The following is a 27,879-nucleotide window of genomic DNA, read 5'->3' as shown; positions in this document are numbered from 1 at the left end:
TCCCAGTATGTTACAAACAATAAAGACATACATTTAATTTTTATAAACTGAATGTTTTAGATAAAAAGAAATAAAACAAAATGTGTACACAAAAAAAATTATGAATTGAAAGAAAACCAGTACAGTAATTCAAATCAATATACACAGATGATCTGTAAAATAATGTGAATGAATAGAAAAGAATATGACAATGAATATAAAAAGCTTATCTGATCAGTTCAGAGTTGTAGATTAGTGACGCTTTGGGTAAGTATGGAATCACTGGCTTCAATCCTATTAGTGGTTTTGGAATGCATATAAAATTATTGTTGTACTTTTATTGTTTCTCTCTCGCCCTCTTGCCATACGTAACCCACAGTCATCATGCTCAAAGCCAGATGGGCCAAACGCAGCTCACAATGTGTCCGCAACAAATGAGTCTCCAACAGAGGCATCTGAGATATATAGAACACAAAACAATCATAATTTTATTATTAACCTTTTTCAGACCCTGCAATCCATTCTCACCATCATTTTGTTTTTTATCTATTTTTTAATTTATTTATTGCTTTAGAGGGGGTCCCCCAGTAAAAATCACGTTCGGGGTAAAGGTCTGCTACCCGACCCAAGCCCGACGGGTCCCGAAATACTTTCGGGTTTCGGGTCGGGTTCGGGTTCGGATCGGTACAATTTACATTCCAGGGCCTAAATATCACGTTATTGGGGTCGATTCAACATGCTAACATAAAAAACAACCGGCGGCAATCGCGGATTTGGCAACACTGGTCCACAAACTACGTTTCATATAACTCCTCCCCGAACTTCCCGCTGCCCTGTATTTTGGTCTCTCATTGGCTGAAGGTCATCGCCGATGTGTTTTTCAGTCAGAAATCATTGCACTCAGCATGATTGTGAATCGCCGACAGCTCCAGATATTTAGCATGCCAAATATTTCACGGGCGTCGGCGATTCCCTCAGATCGCATCTTTGATAATTCACACTGCGTGATTGTCACTCGTGTCAACGAGCACCGATTTGCCTCCGATTTCGGGCATTTGTCGGCGATTTCGCAAAACCTGTCGGCGAGTGAAAAATCGGGCTAAAATCGTGCAGTGTGAACTTGGCATAAGTCAGAAGAAAGAGAATTACAAAGGGTCCCAGTTCAGGTCCTGGCAGCTGAGATTTGTACACATTGTTATTTGGTTATGTGGTATTTTGGTTATAGCTATATTCTATTGTAGGCTATTGTGTCATATTTTGGTTATAGCTATATTTTATTGGCTATTGTGTCATATTTTGGTTATAGCTATATTTTATTGGCTATTGTGTCATATTTTGGTTATAGCTATATTTTATTGGCTATTGTGTCATATTTTGGTTATAGCTATATTTTATTGGCTATTGTGTCATATTTTGGTTATAGCTATATTTTATTGGCTATTGTGTCATATTTTGGTTATAACAATATTTTATTATAGGCTATAGTGTCATATTTTGTGCTTAAATTCTTCACATGCATCAAATCTGGATTGTTTAATCAGGTAGTGCTTAATTTTAAACCTAGATTAGGCCTTAGATTTAGGCTTAAAAATCGTAGGAAACACAAACATTACCTCATTATCCAGGGGTCACATTGTTAAAGAGAGATTGAGTTTAGCCCTTGGTAAAGGAAGTGAAGAAGGAGTCTGTGTGTTTGTGTTAGACAGTGAATGAGAAGTGCTGCTGTGTCTGTATGTGTGCAGTGAATGGCCAGTGCGGTGTTGCTGTGCCTGTGTTGTACAGTGCGTACGGTAACTGAGGAAACATTAAGAGCAGTCTGTCCGGCCCCGCTGCCTGACAGCCACAGCCGAAATTCAACGATTCATCCGATGGCGTTTGAGAAACAAAGATCAGTTTCACTCGTAAGCGGTTTGATTGGCGGCAGCGATTCCAAGCTGTGTATTCCCGATTCGAAAATGAAGTTGAGCTCCAGCTTTCCTCAGTCTCCAGCCACATCCGATGCATTTCTTCTGTCGCTTCCCCATATCGGCCGAGCCGATGCAGCACTTCCCTGTGATGCGGTAAGAGCAGCCGCAGCCTGTGTGTGTCTCACTCTATTTACTTACTGCTTTATGAGGACATTAAGTCGCTGCTATTTATTAAGACTACACTTAACGTGTCATTTCTCAAGGAGACATCAGCGGTTACATAATAGCCTGAAATAAGGCAGGCAGAGGCGGTGAACGAACACGCTTTATTTCATTCAGAAAATCCAATCGATGCTGCTTTCAAATGTTTCTTTCTCGTGAGAGTTATCAGAAATAAATGTCGTTTTGCATGGCAGATATATAAGCTACTACTGATAGACAAGATCATTCGTATATCATTCGAGCGTCCAAAAACAAATTATGCAATTTGTGTCAGTGTTTTAGTTAATTTGTCCATCACACATACACATAGGCTAACCTGCTTTTATAAATAAACTGAATTAGCATATGTAAAATACATTTTAATTGGTAAAAATAAATAATATTACTTTATTTTAGTACATTTTAATATTTCATTTTATTTTTTTTATATTACAGTATTTTTGTATATTTAAATATTTCATTTGATGTATTTAGGCTATGTATTTCATTTAATTGTATTATTTTTTAAGTATTTTAATAATATCTAATAATTATAGCCTAACAATAATACATAATAAAATAAAATGTGTACATAAATATGAATGAAACGCAAATAAATAAATAAATACAATTGTTCAAGTGACCACCATTTGGAAGTTTAACTTTACTATCTTTACTAGCAAATAGGCCTATCATAAATCATTAGGTAACACTGTGGTAGCTACTTTATAATATATCCCTTGAAAGGCGTAATGATTCAGATGCACTTTGAGTGAGAAGGACAGTTTTCATCGGTCATCGGACAGAGTTTAAGAAGATGCTCCTTCATGTTACGCTTTTACGCATTTACGTTTTGATTATTGGAATAACTCTGCATTAATAACAGGGGCTCATGGTACAGTAGTAGAGGAGGAGTAGATTTTGTTTCCTTGGAAACCAAAGACTGTGCCGCTATAGCAGCCACCTCCATTTTCAAGACACGAGGTAATAATACACCAGTATCTGTTATATAACTTCATATTATTTATATTTATCTGAATACTTCTTAATGCAGTCTATCTATTTGCGAGCGACATAACAGCTTAGAATCCTTGTGCCAGCACTATTATGTACAGTGATTGCGATAGTGTATTTAGAGAAGGCATTAAAGCGAATTGAATCAATTGATTGAATCAATATTTCAGTCACGTGAGCGTGCATCATTGTAACTTGATAACTTTATCAGTTAACACTGATTGATGGGATGATTAACTGTCTTCTTAATAACCCTGAGTGATGGACTAATGCATCCATACTGATTATATATTGATTATATGCCATATAGCTATGTTTATGTGACCATTATCTGATAATGTGTGGGGCTTTCAAGAATTAAAACAATAAAAGTTTAATGCAGCCTTATATTTTTTCTCCATGTATTATATTATGCCCTTAGAACCTGTCCTATTCGTATTATTATAGGCCCATGTCATTCAGTTGAACAATACTTCATATACGAAAATATCTAGTCGGGCATATTTTGAACAAGAATCATTAGATTACATTGAAAGACTCTATTTAAGGATCACAGTGAAACTAATTCATTGTCATTTTAAATCTTTGCCAATCTTTGCCACTATCCTTCCAACCAATAGGTTTTACCTATTTGTCAGCAATAATTTTTTAATCATTTAAAATATGATACAATTTAGTATGAAGACTTTTTATGTTATATATTTTATAAATAATAATAATAATAATAATTATTGATTGGTTTAGAGCAGGGGTGTCAAACTCATGCCCCGTCCACACGGAGACACGTTTAGCAGTAAACGCATACATTTTGTATCATAGGCCTATAGGCGTTTCGTCCACACGGATCCGGCATTTTGGGAGAGTGAAACTGGGTCCCAGAGTGGATAAATCTGAAAATGCCACCCTTGCGTTTTCGTGTGGAAAGTGAATCCGTATATTTTCTGAAACGATGACGTCATTAGCCCACGTCTCGCCCCCAGTCAGATACCGCTACGGCACGTAACAGCAACAAAAACATGAACAAACACTTAAAACTTTTGTACTTTTCTTTTTTACTGGGTCCCAGAGTGGATAAATCTGAAAATGCCACCCTTGCGTTTTCGTGTGGAAAGCGAATCCGTATATTTTCTGAAACGATGACGTCATTAGCCCACGTCTCGCCCCCAGTCAGATACCGCTACGGCACGTAACAGCAACAAAAACATGAACAAACACTTAAAACTTTTGTACTTTTCTTTTTTTAATTTTCAGTTTGAACACACTACTAATACTCTTTATATTAAAAACTGCACAGAATGGTGCATAAGTATACACATATTGGGATGCACCCTATTTTAATGGTACACATCTCTTACAGGATGAATTTAGGGGGACAAAAACAACAATGGCAACATCTCATCCCAGCTGCACTGTATCATTAGCATCTGTTCCTCTGTTTTTGTGATCACCCAGCTAGTAACCCCATCAGCTTTTTAAAACCTCTGTGATGGTGATGCTGGTAACAGCTTTGAGCTTAATTAAAAATCCTATCACTCACTTATAGTTTACCTAAAACTGAAACTTCTGGTATCATTTACTAACCCTATATTATTCCAAACTATAACTTATTTTTTCTGTGAAAGACAAAACGTTATTTTTTTTAAGAATATTCTGTGCACTCTTTTCAATGTAGGCCTATTGAATGTGAATGATGCTTTTTTACTTTTAAGGTTACATACTTAGCAACATAAAGTAAATTACAAGGTTACTGTTTTTTGAAACACCTACTGTGTGCCTATTGTGTTGCTGCAAGTCTTTAAAGGGGTCATATGATGCTATTTTAAAGATCATTATTTTGTGTATTTGGTGCCCTTTTTTTTTTTTTTTTTAGAAATAGCCTTTGTGCACAGCCAACCTTGTACTCTTCTAGGTTAAAAAAACTGTCGTCCATAAAATGTGTTGCACAAATTCGAACATCTGGGTTGTGCTGTTCTGTTGTGCATCAACATTACTGCTGTTCCTGAAACCACGCCTTCTTTCTTTACATGCACATTTGGGTGGCATTATGCTAATATTTCCACATAGTGACGTAGATATGTGTGACTCTTAACTTTTATAAAGAATTTCTCTTTGGATTTGAGACTTTAGTCTTTGCAACTTTACAGATCTTCTTTATGCAGCAAGAGCTTGTAACACTCCAAAGAGAAAGGAAAACTTGAAATCGCATCATATGACCCCTTTAATTCATTTGCACAGAAGTAAAAAATTTAGTACACAACTGAAACGAAGCCCACTCAAGGGACCAGTGTACCTTACCAAGAGCTTTCAGTGCACTCAAACACACAGGCAGCTAACTTTAAAATGCTCTGAAGCCTCGTTAGTTGCCACTGGCATCAATACAGAGACAGTAGGGCTGTAGTTCCTTATTGATTTCATATGTTGCCATTCTGATTGCTCAACATGCTAAATCAGGTCGGTTTGAATCTCCACAATTATAGAGATCACTTTTAGTGGGGTAAATAGAGGAAGTCAAGAAGTGAGAATAACTGAGAATTTGCTTGTTAGATTGGAATTTTTTTATGTGCCAGGTTCTTAGAAATGTAATTTTTGTATTCCTGCTTTGGTTTATTTCAGGGAAAAATGCCATTTTCAATAAATATATAAATTGAATGACTCTAATAATTAATGTGGTTTATCAAGTAAAAAGTAATAAAACATATTACCTTTGCACCTGCAACACACATGAGTGTACACATATCATTTTCTTTTTAAATACTTACATTTTTTTATTATTTAAATGTTATGAAATTTAATTCTTAAACATAAGAATTAACACATGACATTTAAATTTTTTTTTTACATTTTTAAATTACAAAAATGTCCAAATATAATAATTATAGAAAGGTCATTGTATCCATAAAATAATCAACCAAAATTCACATCTACTGTATATCTTTGTGCATCTGTAGTAGTTTCTTGGCAAGAAATGTTTTTTCCTTATTTATATATTTTTCTCAATATTTAAAAGTTATTTTAAATATATTAATTAGCTATAAATATTTTTATATATTATATTTATTATTTGTGTATGTGTGTGTGTGTGTGTATATAAGGCATCATTTTATGGATTCTGACATGGATTATGAGAGGCCAAATGTGGAGACTATCAAGTGTGTGGTGGTTGGAGACAATGCAGTTGGAAAGACCCGGCTTATCTGTGCCCGGGCCTGTAATGCAACGCTAACACAGTACCAGCTACTTGCCACACATGTGCCCACTGTTTGGGCAATAGATCAGTACAGAGTCTGCCAGGAGGTGAGGAAAGCCTACTGTCATATTCTTATTCATAAAAAAAGTATATGAAACACATGATGGATGCCACTTTCTATAATTTCCCTGATTAATAATCTGATCAAATGTTAAAAAATGTGTTGTATGCGGTTTCTTGGGTAAATCTCCATGCATGTGATAGGTTTGTCTCTCCGGCCAGGTTCTAGAAAGGTCCAGAGATGTGGTGGATGATGTCAGCGTGTCCTTGCGTCTCTGGGACACTTTTGGTGACCATCACAAGGACCGCAGATTTGCGTATGGCAGGTGAACTTGGATTACCTCTCTTCACACTAGTTTAATGCTGCATCCCAATTTGCCTACGCCTTTAAAGTATGTACTCTTTTGGTGAAGAAAAAGTACACACTTTTGAGTGTGTAGTAGAAGAGTAGGCAAGTTTTGGGACATACTATCTCATACAATTGCGTATTTAACGGACTACTCTGTCGCATAGTTACACACTCACTGTCACTGTAACCTGGCCTGTTAATCATCTTTTCACAGTTAACATCCTCCATATTTTATTTCATTTAACTTCCTACTGTATTGGATAGAAAGTTCAAGCAGAGAACTCTTTTTGCATAATGATGCTTTTAAAAGTTAATGACCAAACGGATGTTTATGAAAGTTGACTAAAATTAGTCTGTTCCTCATGAAACTGCTATTATATAACTTATTTATGTGGTGCATGAGATATAAGGAATTATTTTTTTGCTATTTTAACAGTGCTATCTTGTAATATTTGAAGCTCGCCAACACCTATGCCAGGGGTGTCCAATCCTGCTCCTGCATGACGGGCCACTGTTCTGCAGAGCTTAGCTCCAGTCCTAATTAAACACAACTGAACCAGCTAAGCAAGCGATTGTATATCAAGAGCAGGGACACGTTTGTGCTCTGCTCTTTTGTTTTGTGATTTAACCGGAATGAATAGATAGTCTCAGCAACATCATTAAGCGATAGATTGTGTGTGAAGTCTGTGCATGAGCCACAAAAGAACACCAATAACATCGGCAACGAACATTCAGCATGATTTCAAAAACAACAGATTCAAGCACCAGATTGCATCGTATTTAACAGAAACGAATGACAGCTGGATATGTTTCATCTGCATTAGGTACATACATGCCTCAAGATGTTTTAAAAAAAGTGATGGGGACAATATCGACCCTGGCGATATTGAATTACTAGGGGTGTGCACAACTAGTCGAATATTCGAATATGTAATTATTATTCGAAAAATAAAAACACTAATCGAATTTTACTATGTTTCGCTTTGCTGGACGTAAATGCAGGGAATCCATGATAAATCCTAAGCACGCAAACTAAAAGTCAGTTATAACTAAATGCACTGGGTGGCGCTGTGGAGCGTGTTAACAAGTTGATTGTATTTGATCACAGAATGTTGTTGTCTGCCTCGCAAAGTTTGGAATTACTTTTGATCAAATGAATCAGTGAAACTGAGTTATCATAATGTCACCACCATAATGAGAAATCACACAAACACTAGTCGACTGAGGAAAGACAGCTGTCCATCACTGTATTCACGAGTGAGCCGAGGAGAGAACTTATATGATAGCCAAATGATCTTGAGACATATGATTCCTTTAAATTTCCTTGAGGGAGAGTTTAAGAACAGAAAACACAAGGTCCTGTATTTGTACTTTGCTTAGCACACCGTTATCTTTGTGTCTCTAGAACGTCTGTCTGCACGCGTTCTTATTGTTATCAGACTGAGGAGCCAACTTTCACCCGAGCATGTGGATGTTATTGTTTTTCTCAACATTAACATGTGAAACAGTATAACATATGCCGTATCGAGTTTATGTACGTTCTGTACTGTAATTGGCACTTTCTGCTTTATTTTTTGTTTGCTTTGCTTGAGCTTGAATGCTTATTTTTTCAGCACTCTTAGGGTTTGGAGGACATCAAGCTGTCTTGAAATGCTGACCGAGCTTTTCCCTCTCCAAACATAAACTGAGCATTTCTATTTATTTATCCTTCACTCTAGCACTGTATTGAGCTGTACTATGATTGAGGAATGTAATATTGAGTATGTCACAAAGTGCCTTTTAAATTGTCAAGATGATATTGTCCAATATTGTCTGAATTTAAGATTGGGCCATGTCCACATAACAATAGTGGTAGTTCCCCTTGTGTCAGTTTCAGATCTACTGTAACAAGGGATGGTGCTTGAGCTTGAATGCTTATTTTTTTTGGTGTGCGTGTATATATATATATATATATATATGTTTACACACGTTTTCAACTAAAAGAAAACCTTGAGATATAACGTAACGTTGTTGTAGAACATTTTTATGTACAATGCCTAATCATAAGTTTGTTCAGAAATGGTGACAAACACTTGATTATTAAAAAATTGTCTTTCTCATTAAACACAATTTAAATAAATTAATATTATTTTTTTTTATGAGCCCAAATACTTAAATACAATATTTTAGAAAAATGCCCATCCCTAAATGATACATTTTTTGCTGCCTTCAGAAATCAATGAGATAAAGGTAACTCAGTAGACAGGATATGACAGATCGTAGGATTTGGATGTGCCTTGTTGCATTTCTACCACAGAATGTGCAGGCTGCATTTTTCAGCTTTTGGACGCAGTAATTCGAAACTTCCAGACAGGTTTGTTGAAGCTGGTTGGAGCTAAACTCTGCAAGACGTTGGCTTTCCAGGAGCAGGAATGGACACCCCTGGTCTTTGCCCATTCACTTTCCTTATATAGTAAAGAGTAAGTCTTTTGGTTTTCCACAAAAGAAAGGAAATCATGCAGGTTTGTAACAACATGAGGGTGAGTAAATGATGACTGAATGGTCATTTTTGGGTAAGCTAATTCTTTAGTATCTTGCTGTTTTTTTTTTGTTTCAGGCCCATTAAATCCAATGAGATATTGGCGCCAGAGAAAGGCCGTGAGGTGGCTAAAGAACTAGGCGTCCCTTATTATGAGACCAGCATAGTTGCTCAGTTCGGGGTTAAGGATGTTTTCGACAATGCTATCCGTGCAGCCCTCATTTCCCGTCGTCATCTGCAGTTCTGGAAGTCTCATTTACGAAACGTTCAAAGGCCACTTCTCCAAGCCCCCTTCCTTCCCCCTAAGCCCCCTCCACCCATTATTACCGTTCCCGCCCCTCCCACTAACATAGAAGAGCACCCTAGCCGCCTGTTGGAGGACCCGCTCTGTGCCGACGTCATCTTAGTCCTTCAGGAACGGCAGAGGATCTTCGCTCACCGCATCTACCTTGCCACATCTTCCTCCAAGTTCTACGACCTCTTCTTGACTGAACCTCGGGGCCCTGAGGAGACCGAACGGGAATGTGAACGACCCCGAGGGCCACCGCTTTCTGGCCGTGATTTGCTGATGCGCGCAGCTAGTTTTGACGTTTGTGAAAGTAACGGTGACAAAGATAGAGCAAACTTGCGTGCCTGTACCAGTGATGGAACTCTAAAAGGTGACGGAGATCGTCGTGGTCATCTGCTCCCTGCCTTGAGTCGTGCTTTTATTAGCATCCAAGAAGAAATGGTGGATGACCCCATCACCATCAACCTTAGAAAAATGACTGTTGTGCACATGGACCCTTCAATGCAGCCCGGTCCGTTCCGATCTGTGTTGCGGTACCTGTATACAGGGAAACTAGACGAGCGGGAGAAGGAGCTAATGCAGGTTGCCCACATCGCAGAGCTGCTGGAAGTGTTTGACCTCCGTATGATGGTGGCTAACATCCTGAACGATGAGGCCTTCATGAATCAGGAGATCTCCAAGGCCTTTCACGTGAGACGCACCAATCGAGTGAAAGAATGTCTGGCAAAAGGGACCTTCTCTGGTGAGAGGCATGTGAACTGTATGTTTGCTTGGTACTTTAGGGATGGGCCAGGATGATAGTCAAGTCAACCAAAAAGCAATTAGTTGGTAAATGAGGTGGACTAGGGCTTTTATCTAGTTTGCCATGACTGCTTTTACATTAAATGAACTGTCTTTAAGAGTAAATGTCACTGTTGAAAAATGGAATTGCTCTGAAATTGGTGAAAAGTTTAGAGGCCATTATTTCAACCAAACAACTATTCAGAATACCAAAATGAAATGTTGTCATTCAAAAAGTTACATTAAATAAGTCAAATACATTAAAAATCTAGTTAGATGGAATGCTTTCACACTGTTTTTCTAGACAGTGTTCTTTCAATGATATAAAAAAAATATTTAATAATTTTAATTTATATGCGGAAAAATGACATATCTTCTATAAAACCTTCTGTATATGAAAAATAGGAGTAAAAAATTTAAGCAATGCCACACAGAGCTCTCACAAACATTTTTGGGTGATATTGAGTAATACAAACAAATTGCTGAATCAGGGTTTTGAATTAAGTCATTGAAAAGGACAGTTTGAAGTGATTTGCGAAAAAAAAAGAATAAAACACTTTAGGAAATAAAAACTTTAGGAAATCTAATGGCGCATTAAAATTTTGCAATATTCAAGATGCAGCAAAATGATCACAGATATATAATGAATATTCAATATATCACCCAGTCTTAAAAATCTGTAGGTCTCTGTTTGTTTGTGAGAACTGTGATTAGCATTGATTAGCATTGTGCATTATGTTATTACTGTTAGTATAATGGAGGACAGTTTTGACATCCTTGTTACCGAACTGCCTCCCATGCAGACGCCTGTTCGAATCCCACTTGGAGTGGTGTGAGTAGAACTGGAAGGGCTATATTGGTGCCGTGACCCGGATGGGAGGGAGGTTTGGGGGGGGGGTGAATGTAATGGAGGCCAGCTAGTAAGAGCTGTGTGAATAAACCTCACTCCACTCCACAATCCACGCGCACTAGTGACTGATGCTAGGAGCTTAAGTCTTTAGCGTCCTTGTTAGCATGCCTACCTCCCATTCCTGAGATGTACGAATAGAACTGGTGGTGTTACATTATCTTATTTATTTGTTGTATTTCTGTCAGTTACACTAACTGTGCCTAGCATTCAGACAACTGATGGGACTAATTTAGCTGTCCTTTCACCCTTTTTCCTGTAAATGTCCCTATTTTTCACCCCAACCTTTCTGTGTTGTGTAGAATAATACTGTCAGCTGTATATCGAAAAACAAACTTCTGCGTTTTTGGTATTTGCACATGCTGGGTGTACAGTGTAACTCCTAGCAGAAGGTCGCCCAGCATTATTTATAATCAAAGCAATTTTTTTTCTCAAATGTGAGATGCGCTTAAGCAGAATGTCCCTTCAAGCTATTTTCCCCTCTACTTCAGCTCTCAGCTCAATTATTCGCCCCCAGAGAGAAAAAAACAAGCCTGCATATTTTGTCAGCTGGATTTCGGTTTCATAATAAGTGCTCTTCTGGTAGTGAGAACCGGTGCGGATGTATTGTGTTTTTCAGCACTCTTAGGGTTTGGAGGACATCAAGCTGTCTTGAAATGCTGACCGAGCTTTTCCCTCTCCAAACATAAACTGAGCATTTCTATTTATTTATCCTTCACTCTAGCACTGTATTGAGCTGTACTATGATTGAGGAATGTAATATTGAGTATGTCACAAAGTGCCTTTTAAATTGTCAAGATGATATTGTCCAATATTGTCTGAATTTAAGATTGGGCCATGTCCACATAACAATAGTGGTAGTTCCCCTTGTGTCAGTTTCAGATCTACTGTAACAAGGGATGGTTTTAGTTAACTTCAGTAAAATATTATAGTAAATATTGTCAACGGTAAGTGTTCACTTCATTTCAGCATCGGAATCGCTATGTATGCTGATTTACCAGAGAGTGGAGAATGTTTATATGAGATAGATGTGATATATCATTATAATAGTGATTTGAAAAGCTACAGAAGATTGTCTGTTCTTTGCTGCAGATGTGGTGTTCAGATTGGATGATGGGACCATTATGGCCCATAAACCACTGCTCATCTCAAGCTGTGATTGGATGGCAGCCATGTTTGGTGGACCATTTGTGGAGAGTTGTACAAAAGAGGTACAGTGCACTCACATTAAGACTAAACCAATAGCACTGGGAACACTGAGCTTTTAAAGATGACATTTGTGGTGAATATTTTAATGGTAACACTGTTATATTGAAATTGGAAAGAATATGCAGAGACAAAAAAAGGAAGAGGTGATTTAATTTTGTACTATCTGAAGCAAGTAGTGTTGATGGGACATTTAAGCGATGTTGAATCGGGGTTATTATAGTTAACTAAAACTAAAGCAATAAGAAACCTGAAATAAAATAAATAAATAAATAGAATAAAACCCTTAAATTTGTTTTATTTGAGCTTGATGAAAAGGTAACATTTCTCATTTTCATTTAGTTTATCTTGATAAAAAAATTATACTAAAATAACTAAAACTAAAACTGAAATAAAACTTAATAAAAACTATTTAGAAAAAATAACAAAAACACACAACAAAATTAATAAAAACTAACCAAAATTAAAAATAAGACAAATACAAAATATGAAAAACTATAATAGTATCTCAGTGATACTAAAATAACACACAATAGACTGTTGAACAGTCTATTGACTTTTTTTCTTAGAATGAAATATCAAGAGACAAACAGAATATTCCTCTTAACATCTGGATTTATCTAGTTTCAACCCTTCATTTCTAATGCTATATCTAGTAATCCAAAATAATAAATAAGCTTACCAATTATGAAAAATCAATGCAAATTAATATTCCCAACATATAATCAATACAAGTTAGTACAAATTAGTATTTCTAGCATCTGAATAAATATTGCATCAAATGATAACAAGTGCTACAAGAATCACCCGAACTAGTAAAACATTGATAGTTTACATTATTACAAATAAACCAGAGCGAATTACTAAAATGTATGGTTACACTTTATTTCGATAGTCCACTTTAGACATTCTACTAACTATAAGTAACTTTGTAACTACATGTCAACTACATGTCAAATCATTCTCATTCATTTGCAACTACATGTCTACTAACTCTCAGAGTAGACTGTTAGGGTAGGTTTAGGCTGGCAGAATAAGTTGACAAAGAAAGTGTTAGAAGATATTAAGCAGACAGTTTACTAATACTCTACTAACTGCTAGTTGACATGTAGTAGCAAAGTTACTTACTGTTAATAGAATGTCTAAAGTGGACTATCGAAATAAAGTGTTACCAAATGTATAATTTGTTAACAGGTTTGTCTGATCATAATTTCATATTGATTGTCATAGAATTAACAAAACAATTATTTCAGAGCTTTTTTTTTTATTTAATTTTTTTTGGAACCAGAGCTAATAATTCACAAATTGGAATTTCCAAGCAGTAAATATCTCAGTTTGAAAATAAGTTGAATACATAAATTGGGAGAGTATATATCAAATTGATAATCTGAATGAGTGCTGTGATTTGTTGATGGACACACTTGCAAATACGGTCCAAAGGTTTATATGTTCCTTTAAAAGTAAATAATGATGGATAAATAATGATATTCTTCAGCTAATGAAAAAGAGGGATCTGGCACTGAAAAAATCTATATCTACATAACTACAAACATATATATTGATCTTTAAAGGTTTAAGGAATAAAGTGGTTAGTGAACTGAGAAAAGCAAAGTCATCGTATTTCATGCAGTTGTTTGCTGACTCACAGGGCAATAACTCGTTTATTTGGAAACATTTGAATGAATTAACCAATCAGAACTTCAGTCAAAGTAAGGACATAACAAAACTGAATATAAATGGAAAGGTCAGTACTGGTGCTTTGGAAATTGCAAATTCATTTAAAACCTTTTTTATTAAATCAGTAGAAGAACTTGCAGCAAATTTAAATTCTGTTTGTTTATCACATGATGTAGTAAGACATTTTTATACTTTACAGGTTGATCAAGATAAAATCTGTTAAATTATTAATCCATTAAACAGTTCAAAAGCTAAATATATATTTGGTTTAGATGCTTTTCTTATTAAAAAATATAGTGCAACACTGGTAAAGCCAATAGCTCATTTGGTAAATGTATCTATTAAAACTGGTGAGTTTCCACACAATTTTAAAACAGCTATGGTGACCCCAGTTTTTAAGTCTTGAGAGACTGATGAGGTGTGTAATTATAGACCCATCTCAATTATCCCAGTAATTTCCAGTTTTAGAAAAGTTAATGGCTGAACAATGAATTCATTACTTGGGGGGGATATTTTAAACTCTAAGCAATTGTTAGATTTCAGCCAAAGTATTCAATAGAAATGGCTATTTGTCATTTTATAGATCGCATAAAAAGTAGTTTGGATCAAGGAAAAGTAGTGGGAGCAGTATTTTTAGTCTTTAAAATACTTTTGATACTGTGAATCATGAAGTACTCATAAATAAATTGAAACAAATGAACTTTTCTCAACAAGCTCTAAACTGGTTCATATCATACCTGGGTTGTAGACAGCAATCTGTTAAAATTTGTGGTGTGAAGTCATCACTTCAAAAATGTAAAATAGGTGTACCACAAGGTTCAATATTGGGTCCTTTGCTTTTTTGTTTATATATAGGCTAAATGATTTACCTGAAAGAAGGTTAGTTGTCAAATGTATGCAGATGACACAATTATTTATGTAACAGCAGAAACGTATCATCTGGCTGCAGAATTGTTAACCAGGCAACTGGTCAGTGTTTTCCAGTGGCTGCAGGATAACTGTTAAACTTTAAATAACAAAATGGTTTCAATGTGTTTTTCACTAAAGAACAAAGTGCTGGATGTATTTAAAATCAAAACTGACCAAAAGGAAATCAAGGAAGTGAGTGAATTTAAATATTTAGGTGTCATTGTAGACTCTATGCTTAAGTTTGATGCACATATTAAGCACATCTCCAATACTATTAAGACAAATTTGAACCGTTTTTATTTGATAAGACCATGTAGGCTATATCTCTTAAAGCAGCTCAAATGTTTACGTACACTATGATATTTTCACATATGACCTATTGTGCGATAATAACAATCAGTTGTTAAGCCTGTAATGTCATTATACAAACAAACTTTAAAAGTAATGGATCAGAAACCAATGAAATCATTGTCAAATCCTTCAAAAGTATTATCTGTTAAGTTTTGATAATTTTTTTTAAGTTTTCATTTTTAAAAACAGGATTTAAGTGCATATATGGCCTTGACCCTGATGTAATCTGTCAGTTGATACAAAAATACATTAGTGATGGGGCAAAGACCAGAGGGGCAGTAAGTAGGAATTGTAGAGTTTGGAGATGCAGAACTACTGTGGGTCAATCATCCTTTTCAGAGAAAGGTTCACATCTATGGAACAGCATGCCTGTAGATTTATAGTTGCAATCAGAACTCACAGTTTTCTCTACAAAGCTGAAACAATGGCTGAAATATTTACAGCGATGTGAGCATTAAGTACCTTAGGCTTATTTAGGCTGGTTAAGTTTACATTTTCATTCTGTACGCAGGATAATTTACATTTTATGTTTGCGACTTTGTATAAAGTTATTTTTGTGCTTAGGTATGTCAATATGCCATTGTTTGATTGTTTAGGTACAACATATACTCACATAGTTATCTGTATTTGCACGTGTACTTGTACTTGTGTTGTTTCTTTTGATGATTGTGTCTGTTTTTTATTTTAATGTTTTGATTTTAGGTAAAAGCCTAACCACGGATGGGGATTGCAAAGTAACTTTATGCTATATGCCCTATGTACACAGCATCGGTTGCCTGTGTGTAACAATGCCTAGTGTATTGCCCCTGTTAAATAAAGAAACAAAAAAATAAAAATATGGGGCTCAAATGTCTGAGACCACATTAAAAATGTAAGATTTAAAAATTGAGATTTGAACCTGTAAATAAACTGTAACCTTATCCTTTAGGATTACAAAATAAATAAATAAACAAAGGAAAATAATAAGGTGAAATAAATATATCTTTAGATTTTGCACAATTTCTAGGGCACTAATCAAATACTGTATGTAGTTTTGTGTCATTGATTTGATAGTCAGATGATTTTGCTTCAATTGAAGCTTAAGGTGCACTTTGGATTATGTTGAAGAATGTAAACATAAGGTTTTATACAAACTTGTCAATTCCATGCAGCTTGATACTTAGTCATTGAAAAGATGGAGAGCTTATGCAATAATTTTGGACCCCATTGTAATTAAAAATGTTGACAAATTATCTACAGAATGCTCAAAGTTGGACTTTACTAATGAACACAGCAGATTTGAATCATACTGTTCTTGCATGGTACTGTAAAACTGAGCTTTTATTCCCCTCAAAAAAGCAGTTTTAAGATTGTTGCCATGTTTTGTCAGGTGCTGTTTCCAAACACTACACGGAGCTGCATGCGTGCTGTGCTGGAATATCTCTATACTGGCTGCTTCTGCTCTCACCCAGATCTGGATGCCATGGAACTCATTGTACTTGCAAACCGTCTCTGTCTTCCTCATCTGGTAGCGCTTACAGGTACACAAACATACCTGCACACTGTTATTGCTGAGACTATAATGCACATAACAGTCTGATCTCCGCAGGCAACCAAATCCAGTGTTGAGGAGTGAGACAGTGACTGAAAATAACACTATGTCCATTTGTACTAAAATATAGCGTTTTTAGGCATGATGTGAAGCCAATTCGGACATTGACTGGCTTTTCTCTATGGCCTATCTGTAACATATATGCATCTACATTTGCCAGACAATTTCAGATGTCTTTCAAAAAGTGACATACATTGCATTAAAGGTACACATTTATTAAGTTCATGCATTTTAACAGATCTCGTTCAAAGCCGCTTATAATAAGTGGACATGGCAACACTGGCAATCCAGAGCATGATTCACTGCTCTGCTGAAGATCAAGAGATCATTATGAAAAATATGTTCAAGGGTTTACTTTATTGAACAAACTGCATAATATGATAATCTTACTTTGTAGCACAAACAGCACAGCGTGACACTAACAACGGCAAGGTCTTGGGTTCAGATCCCAGGAAATGCATAAATTAAAAAAATAATAATATTTTAAAAGTGATAAAAAGTGCCTGCCAAATATTTAATATAAACATTTGAACAAATGAATAATATGATACATAAGAGTTATTGCTAACATTTTGTAATAAGGACCCATTAGTTAACAAGCATTAAGAAAAATTTAACTAACAATGATTTAGCTATTAATCTTTATTAATGTTATTTAATAATGGAACGGCTGTAGACACCTATTTAATCCCTTAAAACTCATCTTTGATAATCAGTATAGCATACAGTATTTAAAACTTTTTTCCTGTGAAAATAATGTTCATGCCTTAAATGACTTGACTATAACTCTACACCCTTTACCTCAGTATATGCAAACCTATTGAATATGCAAATTAGTCCCCGGCCCCACTCAAATCACATGTAAATGTAAAAGCTACACAATGGCAAGTGGCAATACTGGATTAATTCAGCCGTTTATGTTTAAACCAGAAACTGACTGCATTTTATGTATGACTCTCTAATGTTGAACATGTAACAGTAATTGGATATCATTAGCCTTTGTCTTGACCCCATTATCAAACAGCTAATAATGTGTTGCTAATGTTACACAAACCATGTTCCTGTTCCCCATCTGAGACAGTTAAAACCCCCCCAAAAAATAATTTTTCTTCCCAATTTATGAGTAAAATAAAGCCTTTGGTAAACATAACTTGATGATACTTTGACGTTTTGTTCTACAGCGTAAACTGCACACACCCATACCGAAAACGTGAATTTGAAAGCAATTTGTTTATTTTTGAAAACTTGATAAGACGGTTTTGGATATCAGTGTGTGCAATTTATGTTGTAGGACAAAACGTCACATTTTTTCAAGTTATGTTGACCACAGGCTTTTCTCAATGGTGTTGACTGATGAATTTGGACATGGCTTAAACATTAAAACACCAGACAGACATGTAAACAACATCAAATACTTGATTTTCACCACATGGGGTCTTTCTCTAATGTTAACAAATGGAACCTTATTGTAAAATGTTAACAAGTCATTTATCAACAAAGAATGCAAACCAACACATAATTGTGACATATTCTGTTGTTTTTATGAGTGTTGTGTTTCTGTCCTAGAGCTGTACACTGTGAAGGTACTGACAGAAGCTGCCATGATGGGAGCTGATATAGATGGAGATGTTCTGCTCTATCTGGACATGGCCCAGGTAAACATACCATTGACAGACAGAATGAAAATGCACCCATGTCAAATTAAATCCTATCTCTTTGCACCCCAAAAGATGACCGTTTGTAAAGCATGATCCAAACCTTTCACATTATCCTGTGGTAGTAGCTCTTAGTATTGTCATGATGCCAAAATTTTGACTTTGATACGATACCTGACTAAAATATCTCGATACTACTACTGAACCACTACTACGACAAAAAAAACATAAAACAACAGGAAAAGTAATTGAATAATAGATGATTCAAATGGAGCTTATAGTTATTTTAAAAATTGAAATCTTTCACTTGACCAGTGTGTGCCTGCTCTGCTTTTTGAGCATTTCATCCCCCTTTAAAAAAAATAAATAATAAAAATCACATGGCAGTACCACTACACAGGACTATAGTGAGCAACTACCAAACCTACAAGTATGTATCTTTGCAACATTGGTAAGCTAGCTAAAAGGATAAAGCAAACTTAGACGGTTATTATTGACCTCATTTGCCCCATCAAACTGGGAAAAAGGGAAAAAGTTAATGTGTAACAAAATAAACACTCTTTTGACTTATATTTAAGGGCATGAGCTAGGGGTGGGAAATATTACCAACATTTTATTTCACGATATGAGAAATATTATTTCAAGATAACAATTTATATCATGCGCGCGTCGGGTGTGTGATAGTGCGTGAGTATTGCATGAGTTCTTTTTAAGGTTTAATGCACTTAATAACTACTTTTAACATCAAGCACGTCTTTCTAATTCATGCATGTTTCTTATCCTTATTTAAACTGTCAGTAAGTTTAAGCAGTCCTGCGCTGCATGGATATATAAAGTTTGGCACGACTACTGTGCATGCAGGGAGTGGAGCAGAGTGCTGAACACACACTGTCCTGCTGTCACACTTCGACACAACTCAGGAAATACAGTTCTTAATAAAATGCATTTTTAAAGTACCGTTACTAGTAAAATGCGGAATTTTACAGTTTTTTACAGGGTATCAAGATACCTTTTTAGGGTAACGCTTTAGATTAGAACCCGCAAAGAACTATGTAAGTATACTGAATTTACGGTGTACGTTTCTGTAATTATAGTGTACCTATAAAGAACATGCGTGTAGGTATAAGGGAACAATGTGTTACGTTTGGGTAATAAGGGGGTAACAACCAGATATGCAACCTGCAAAGAACTGCGTAAGTAAACTGAAGTTACAGTGTAACTTTTTTGTAATTATAGTGTACCTATTCAGTACCTCCGTGTATGTATAAGGGAATAATATGCGAAGTTTGTGGAATAAAGGGGTAAATAACCTGTAAAATTACAAATAATTTATACTGTAAGTATTTTGAAACTAAGAGGTGCTTATTCTAATATTACGTGGTATGTATGGCCTAAACAACAATCTTATGTTTGGGAATGATTTAGAAAGATGATATATACTTTTTATAATTTTATATTGGTATTTTATTATAGGCGTATAGGTATTTTTTAACCATGGGGTACACATTCTATTATAAAAGGATGGACATGATGGAGATTACTGAACAACAAAACTGGACATCTAGTGAAATTAGTTAATGAGTGTAATACAGTTCGTGAGTCGGAAAGGAGGACGAGGAAGTCAGGGGTGGTGGGTAGACCTCTTTATTGGTCGCCACAATCAAAATAAAACAAACAATAACCCCCACCGCCCGACTCAGGCCGGGGCTCCATACGGCCTGCATCCCCCCTCCCCCCATTTCTAGAGAGGAAGTCGGCCACAGCCATCTGGGCCCCCGGCCTGTGGACCACCTTGAACTTAAAAGGCTGTAAAGCTAGATACCAACGGGTGATCCGCGCGTTGGTATCCTTCATACGGTGGAGCCACTGAAGGGGCGCGTGGTCCGAACAGAGAGTGAATTCCCGTCCCAGGAGGTAATACCGGAGAGTGAGGATGGCCCACCGAATAGCCAAACACTCTTTTTCAATAGTGCTGTATCTGGTCTCTCTCTTTGAGAGCTTTCGACTCAGATACCGCACCGGCCGCTCCTCTCCTCCCACCACCTGGGACAGGACTGCACCCAGCCCCCTGTCCAACGCGTCTGTCTGCAACAAGAAAGGGAGATCAAAGTTAGGAGAGTGCAAGAGCGGCCGGAGGATCTTGTCCATGAGACGGTGAAAGGTGGCGGGAGCCCCGAACAATCCGAACGGAAGGGTAACAAATTGGTGTAACCCGAACGGCGTGGTGAAGGCTGTTATTTCCTTGGATAATGGCGACAAGGGGATCTGCCAATACCCTTTCGTTAAATCCAGTGTCGAATAAAAGTGAGCCGAACCTAACCGATCAAGCAGCTCGTCAACTCGGGGCATTGAATATCCGTTTTAGGCACTAAAACTGTCGGGCTTGCCCAGTCGCTATGCGATTCTTCTATTACTCCCAACCCTAGCATGGCTGTTAATTCATCCTGCACCACTTTTTTCTTGTGCGCCGGTAACCGATAGGGGCGGCTGCGCGCCACTTCCCCGGGGATCATTTCGATGTGGTGCTGTATGAGGTTCGTGCGACCAGGCAGGGGTGAAAACTACATCAGCAAAATCCGCTTGCAACTTGGCTAGCTCGGTGAGCTGCAGCGGCGAGAGGTGATCTCCCCCAGGGACCAGAGTGAGCGGATTGGTTTTGACAGCCGCTTCCGGTCCGAGATCTTCCTCTGCTGAAATGGCCGCTGCTAACCCCACCGAGGTCACCTCATTCCCACGTTTTAAAAGGTTGAGATGATAAGCTTGACATGAATTACCCCTGTCCGTTCGCCTAACCTCATAATCGAGATCCCCCACTCGCCGTGTAACCACAAAAGGTCCTTGCCACTTCGCGAGCAATTTAGAACTAGACGTTGGAAGTAATACAAGCACTTTCTCTCCCGGTGTAAATTGCCGCGCTCGCGCACCCCTGTTGTACAGCTGACTTTGTCTGTCCTGCGCCTGGAGCAAATTCTCCATTGACAGCCGCCCCAGAGTGTGGAGCTTTGCTCGGAGGTCCAGGACATACTGAATTTCATTACGACTGTTTGAAGGCCCCTCCTCCCAAGCCTCTCTAATGACGTCAAGCACCCCGCGGGGCTGACGACCATAGAGGAGCTCGAATGGGGAAACCCTGTGAAGGCTTGTGGAACCTCCCGCACCGCAAACAACAGGGGCTCGAGCCATTTATCCCCATTTATCTCTTTGGGGATCCCCACTTGGGAGATGACTCGAAACAGTGCGTCCGCCATACTCTTTGGTGCGCAGCGGCACTGTCTCCGGGTATCGTGTTGCATAGTCCACCAGAACTAGTGTAAAACGATGCCCGTGTGCTGAACGTTCCAATGGTCCGATGAGGTCCATACCAATTCTCTCGAAGGGGAACTCTATCAGTGGTAACGGGCGCAATGGCGCTTTAGAACTGGCCGGAGGATTTACCAGCTGACATTCACGACACCCCGCACACCACTGGCGGATGTTCTTGTGAATGCCCGGCCAAAAGAATCGGGCCATGAGTCGTTCACGTGTCTTTGCCTCACCCAAGTGGCCTGCCATGGGACTACTATGAGCCGCCGGTCATACGCATTTTTAAGTGTCTCATCACGAGACTGCTCCAGTGGAAAGTCATCCAGCTCAGGGGATATAAGCTCCGCCCTCACTCTCGTTTCCTCTGAGACAGCCTGTGACGGTCCCGAAACTGCATCTCCCGCCTGCGCCACCGCTTCCCCGTTTCCTAGCCCTGTCTCCCAAGAAGCATCCGCACACAAAACCCCCAATAATTGTGTAAAATCTGGCCAATCTGTCCCCAAAATCAGCGGATGCCTAAGGTGGGAATTAACTGCCACCTTCATTCTATGCATTTTCCCCCGAAACTAAATACTGAATACGAGCCACAAGGTAAAGGTGAGGTGTGTGCACGGGGATGTGATGGACTACCCGTTAGTGGCTACTAACGGGTAGTCCACCACATCCCCGTGCACACACCTCACCTTAACCTTGCTAGTGGCTACTAACGGGTAGCCCACCACATCCCCGTGCACACACCTCACCTTAACCTTGCGGCTCGTATCCAACACCCTTTATTGCATCAGGCTTTGATGAATGGAGGTTTGGTTGCAGCCTGAATCCACCAAAGCCTGACATGTACCCCCCTCGATACTCACAGGTATTTGGTACAGCCCGGCTTGATCGGGGGCAGCCGCCGGGGAGTCGGGAACCCGGATCAATGCGCCCACCTCCATCATTGGACACCTGTACAAAAAATGACCCAGGTCCCCGCATCTCCAGCAGGCCGGCCCAGGCTTTCCCGTCGCCCCAGCGGCAGAAGGATGGCCAAGAGATTGGCGGAGAGAGGAGAAAGGCGGCGATGGAGCATCGGCTCCTGCGCTCTCCGCCACGCCCCCTCGTGTCCCCGGTCTGGTCCCTGGGAAGACCCCACCCCACTGCGCGGTTCGTGGGGGCACATTGCTACACGACCTGGGAGTAGGAATAGGGCGAGAGAGAGACGGAAGGAAAGGAGGGGGGGGGGAGAGAGAGAGAGATTTAAAGGGGCCCTGCCAACCCCCGGGCACGCCACCAGATGGTCTTCAGCCTGCTGGATGGCCTGCGTCAGCGACGTCGGGCGGTGGCACTGGACCCACTTGGCCATCCCCCGTGGTAGCCGAGCGACGAACTGCTCCAGCACCACCAGATCGACCACTCCCTCGACGTCGCGTTCCTCTGCCAACAGCCACTTGTGGCAAGCATCCCGGAGCTGTTGGGCCATCACGAATGCCTGGCCGCTGTCCCCCAGCTCCCTTGACCGGAAGCGCTGCCGATGTTGGTAGACCTCTTTATTGGTCGCCACAATCAAAATAAAACAAACAATAATCGCTGCTTGGCTCTCTGCCTCCACAGTCTCGTCTGGTCACACAACGCACACTCTGCTACGACTCTCTCTCTCCCCTCTCCCAGGTCGGCGGGCGCTTATCTCTCGTCTCTCCGCCAATCACTGGAATTGCAAACAGGTGTTAATCATTATTCACTTGACCTCCTTATCACTGCTCGTCTCCAAACCCTTTCCCCCGCTGCAGCCTTTCGCCTTCCCACGCCCCCTCGCCACAATGAGTTTCTGCTATGATTTATAATTCACAAGTCTACTTACCTTATGAAAGCTTATTCGTTGATTTCAGCAACTTCACACCAGCAACTTCTCAACACCACTATCACCAAATAACTTTGCATGATATACCATCAAGATTCAATGCAGCTTAAAACAAGTTTACCTCTTTCCAGCTGTTCGCAGAAAAAAATACATGATACAACATTAGTATTTCAGTGGATGTATACGGTGGTGTTTTTATAGCAAAAAAAATTTAGACGATTTAATTTGGCCATCGAACAATTAAATTAAAACTAGTGCAATATTTTTCTCTGTAATTACTGTGCAAATATACACTTGTTCTGTGTTTAAGTCCAACTTGTTCCTCCCTTGTTCCATGTAGTTACAGGGTAAATAGAACATTTGCGGGCTGTAAATTAAAGTGGTGCTTTGTTTCCCCCTTGTTCCATGTAGTTACAGGGTAAATACAACATTTGCGGGCTGTAAATTAAAATGGTGCTTGTTCCCTCATTGTTCCATGTAGTTACAGGGTAAATACAACATTTGCGGGCTGTAAATTAAAGTGGTGCGTTGTTCCCCCCTTGTTCCATGTAGTTACAAGGTAAATACAACATTTGCGGGCTGTAAGTTAAAGTGGTGCTTTGTTCCCCCATTGTTCCATGTAGTTACAGGGTAAATACAACATTTGCGGGCTGTAAATTGTGTGTACAGAACAGGATTAAGAACTAAAAGGTGAATTGACAGTGCGTACGTTGCCAAAGTGGCATGAATAAATGAATCAATGTTTTTGGAGTGATTAGCAACCAAATAGACTAGTTGTTTTGGAGTCTAGGAGGGGAAGCATCTCAAAATGTTTTTTTCTATAGTGTTTTTTTCATCTGTGTGATTGTTCCCATTAGTTCCACTGTGCTCATCAGTTGACTGACTGGTGCCTCCATCACATCTGCACCAACTACAACAGAGTCTGTCGCAAATTCCCTCGTGACATGAAGGCCAAATCTACAGGTAATCCAACAATTTTATTCAGTGTGGCAGACACCCCTAACCTAACAGTTATCTCAGTGTTGAAATTATTTCTGCATTAAGCTAGTGTCATGGTCTCATTCTATCCTGCAGAAAACCTGGAGCACTTTGAGAAACATCGCTGGCCTCCGGTGTGGTATCTGAAGGAAGAAGATCACTACCAGCGGGCACGCAAGGAGCGTGAGAAGGAAGATTACCTGTACCAAAAGCGTCAGTGTAAACGCAAGTGGCTCTTCTGGAATCTACCGTCTTCACCGTCCTCCAATTCTCCGTCTTCTCCCGGTTCTTCTGCAGTCATCTGATTGGCTCTCAGGGTGCACGATCCACCAAACAGCCCTAAATGTGGGATATAAACACACAACAAGGAATGATAGCCTTTTTCAACTCTATAAGATTACCTATTCACAATTTCTGTTAAGCAAAATGCTCAAGCCCTGCTTTTAGCTGCTGAAGAATAAGCAAAAATGAAACAGGATAGAGAACGTAAGTAAAAACAACACAAGGCTTTGACTAAAAGCACATTGTTGAGTCTTTCTACTTTACTGGTTGAATTTTTCATCAAATCACGTCAAAGCGTGATGTCCTCCTGTGACATAATTTCCTGCAGTGGTAGAGCTGCTGCTGCTCAATTTGCTGTTTAAAGACAATCTTCGCTCAGTATCAGTTCCCCAAACATAACCATATCCTCATCTGTATAGAAAAATACATGGCAGGACTGCACATATTCATAACTTGAAATGCTAATAAGTGCTTTTCAGCTCTAAAGGACGAGAACACAGGAACATTTTAGAGCAACCAGCAAACACAAATTCCTCATTGTTTTGGTAATCTACAATCGAACCACTTCAACAGACCGACGTTCTCAACATTCAAATGGTGTCCACCGTTCAACATCTAAAGGTATTATTAATATGACATTTAAAGGTTGGTGGTTCATGGAGGGCCGCGCGTGGACGTGACTCCACAGAACCAGATCAGTCCATAGCCATGTTGTGGTTCAGTGTGAGTTAAGCTCCATTGATAACATCTGGCATAATGTTGCTTAACACAGAATATGATAATCGTTGGTACTTTAAGGCATTTACAATGGAAATATACAGGGCCAGGAAATAAACATTAAAAATGCACACTACAGACAGTACAAGACTTAAAGTTGGAGTGAAGTAGCAACAGATATTTTCTTCTGTGTTGAGACACACATCTGAGTGAAATGGATTATTGAAAAAAATAAAAATAAGTAGGGCAGGGTTCTAGGCGTTGGCTCTTAATTGGATGGAGGCAAATATTCATGATGATGTTGCAGCAGTAAATCTTACACTACAATAAAAAAGAGCCTTGACTCATTTGTGTTGCCAGATCCTGCAAGAAAAAACAGCAAACAAAAACAATCCAAAACCTAAATAAATCAAAATGCTTTATATATGTACAAGTCACAATTACCAAATACAACTTTTTTTCCCCAAAATAAATTAATATTTTTAATCAGCATGGATGCATTAAATTGATCAAAAGTGACAGTAAAAGACATTTATAATGTTCCAAAATATTTATATTTTAAATAAAATTCCAGTCCCTTTCTTTCAGAACATGCTTCACAACTCCTTGTTCAAGCTCTTGTTCTGTTCAGGCTGGACTATTGCAATGCTCTCATGGCAGGTCTTCCAGCCAATGGCTGCCCACTGCTCCGGGTGTGTGTTCACGGTGTGTGTGTGTGCACTTAGGATGGGTTAAACGCAGACCACTAATTCCCAGTATTGGTAACCATACTTGGCCACATGTCACGTCACTTTCACTTTTTCACTTTTACAATTAATCCAGAACGCGGCAGCAAGATTAACTTTTAATGAGCTGAAAAGAATGTACGTCACACCTCTGTTTATCAGTTTGCACTGACTAACAGCTGCTCGCATAAAATTCAAGGCATTAATGTTTGCCTACAAAACCACCACTGGCTCGGCACCCCTTTACCTAAATTCATTGCTTCAGAGTTATGTGCCCTCTAGAAGCTTGCGTTCTGCAAGTGAGCGTTGCTTTATTGTGCCATCTCAAAGAGGCACAAAATCACTTTCACAGACTTAAATTAAATTAAATTAAATTAACTGTTCCCTCCTGGTGGAATGACCTTCCCAACTCAATCCGAGCAGCTGAGTCCTTAGTCATCTTCAAGAATCGGCTAAAAACACATTTCTTCCACCTTTATTTGACCCTCTAACTCTAGCACTCTCTATTCTAATTCTATTCTTTAAAAAAAAACTTTTAGACTTGCACTCAATTAATTTACTAACTGCTTGTTTTCTTTAAAAAAGCTTGCTCTATTATTTTTCTATTCTATCTTCTATTCTATTTCCTTTTTATTTATTATATAATTTAAAAAAAACCTTGCTAAAAGTACTGCGTTAAGCTAACTGAGACTTGTTATAGCACTTGCATATCATTGCTCTCTTGTTGATTTTGATTGCTTCCATTCTCCTCATTTGTAAGTCGCTTTGGATAAAAGCGTCTGCTATATGATTAAATGTAAATGTAAATAAATGCTGTTCATTTGAACTTTCATAACAAAAAAAAAAGTTTCCAAAAAATATTAAGCGGCACAAAAGTTAACACTGATAATTAGAAATGTTTCTCGAGCAGCAAATCAGCATATTAGAAAGATTTCTGAAGGATCGTGTAAAATTGAAGACTGGAGTAATAATGCTGAAAATTCAGCTTAGCATCACAGGAATAAATTACATTTTAAAATATATTGACATAAAATAGTTATTTCAAATTGTAATAATATTTCAGATTTTTTACCCCAGCTTTAATCAAATAAATGCAGCCTTGGTGAGCATAAGAGACTTCTGGCAAAAACAAAAGTTATCAAGCCCAAACTTTTGAACATGTTGTGTATTTTCTGTGCTGTTCAACATTATGTTGCTTAATACAGCTTAACTTGTATTGAACCCATTTTGCCACTTTATACATGATTAGAGCATTTTGCGCTCTAGTCCTGCTCTTCATCAGTATTCAAACTGAATGTTACTTGTGCACAACAGAAAAAATACTTTGAGACTCTTTGTTTTTCCTCTACACTGGTGTATATTTTGGGTCATATGTTAGACTGACGCAGTCTTTCTTCTCTATTTTTTCCTCTCAATAATTGTAACCTCACATGTAATTAGCTGACAAGTATGGAAAT

At 38.4% G+C, this 27,879-nt stretch overlaps 1 protein-coding gene across 1 annotated transcript; it reads left to right on the top strand.

Annotated features, from left to right (window-relative positions):
* The first annotated feature begins 1,738 nt into the window (after positions 1–1,738).
* Positions 1,739–26,036, top strand: LOC107574350 (rho-related BTB domain-containing protein 2-like). Its single transcript, XM_016260789.1, has 9 exons — positions 1,739–2,039; positions 6,194–6,395; positions 6,571–6,674; positions 9,294–10,246; positions 12,284–12,402; positions 16,704–16,854; positions 18,492–18,580; positions 24,578–24,683; positions 24,795–26,036. The coding sequence occupies exons 1-9, from the start codon at positions 1,978–1,980 to the stop codon at positions 25,001–25,003; spliced, it is 1,995 nt and encodes a 664-aa protein (XP_016116275.1). The 5' UTR covers positions 1,739–1,977; the 3' UTR covers positions 25,004–26,036.
* Positions 26,037–27,879: the final 1,843 nt, after the last annotated feature.

Source organism: Sinocyclocheilus grahami, unplaced genomic scaffold, assembly GCF_001515645.1.
Source record: "Sinocyclocheilus grahami isolate Dianchi unplaced genomic scaffold, SAMN03320097.WGS_v1.1 scaffold2190.1, whole genome shotgun sequence".
Taxonomy (NCBI): Eukaryota; Metazoa; Chordata; class Actinopteri; order Cypriniformes; family Cyprinidae; genus Sinocyclocheilus; species Sinocyclocheilus grahami.
The sequence above is the reverse complement of the archived record's forward strand: the minus strand, read 5'-3'. Positions and strand labels throughout refer to the sequence as shown.

Excerpts from the sequence above, each read along its gene's own strand:
- LOC107574350 (XM_016260789.1), top strand. The coding sequence starts at position 1,978 with ATGCATTTCTTCTGTCGCTTCCCCATATCGGCCGAGCCGATGCAGCAC. Across the intron at positions 6,675-9,293 it reads CGCAGATTTGCGTATGGCAG|GCCCATTAAATCCAATGAGA; the intron begins GTGAACTTGGAT and ends TTTTTGTTTCAG. Across the intron at positions 10,247-12,283 it reads GGCAAAAGGGACCTTCTCTG|ATGTGGTGTTCAGATTGGAT; the intron begins GTGAGAGGCATG and ends TCTTTGCTGCAG.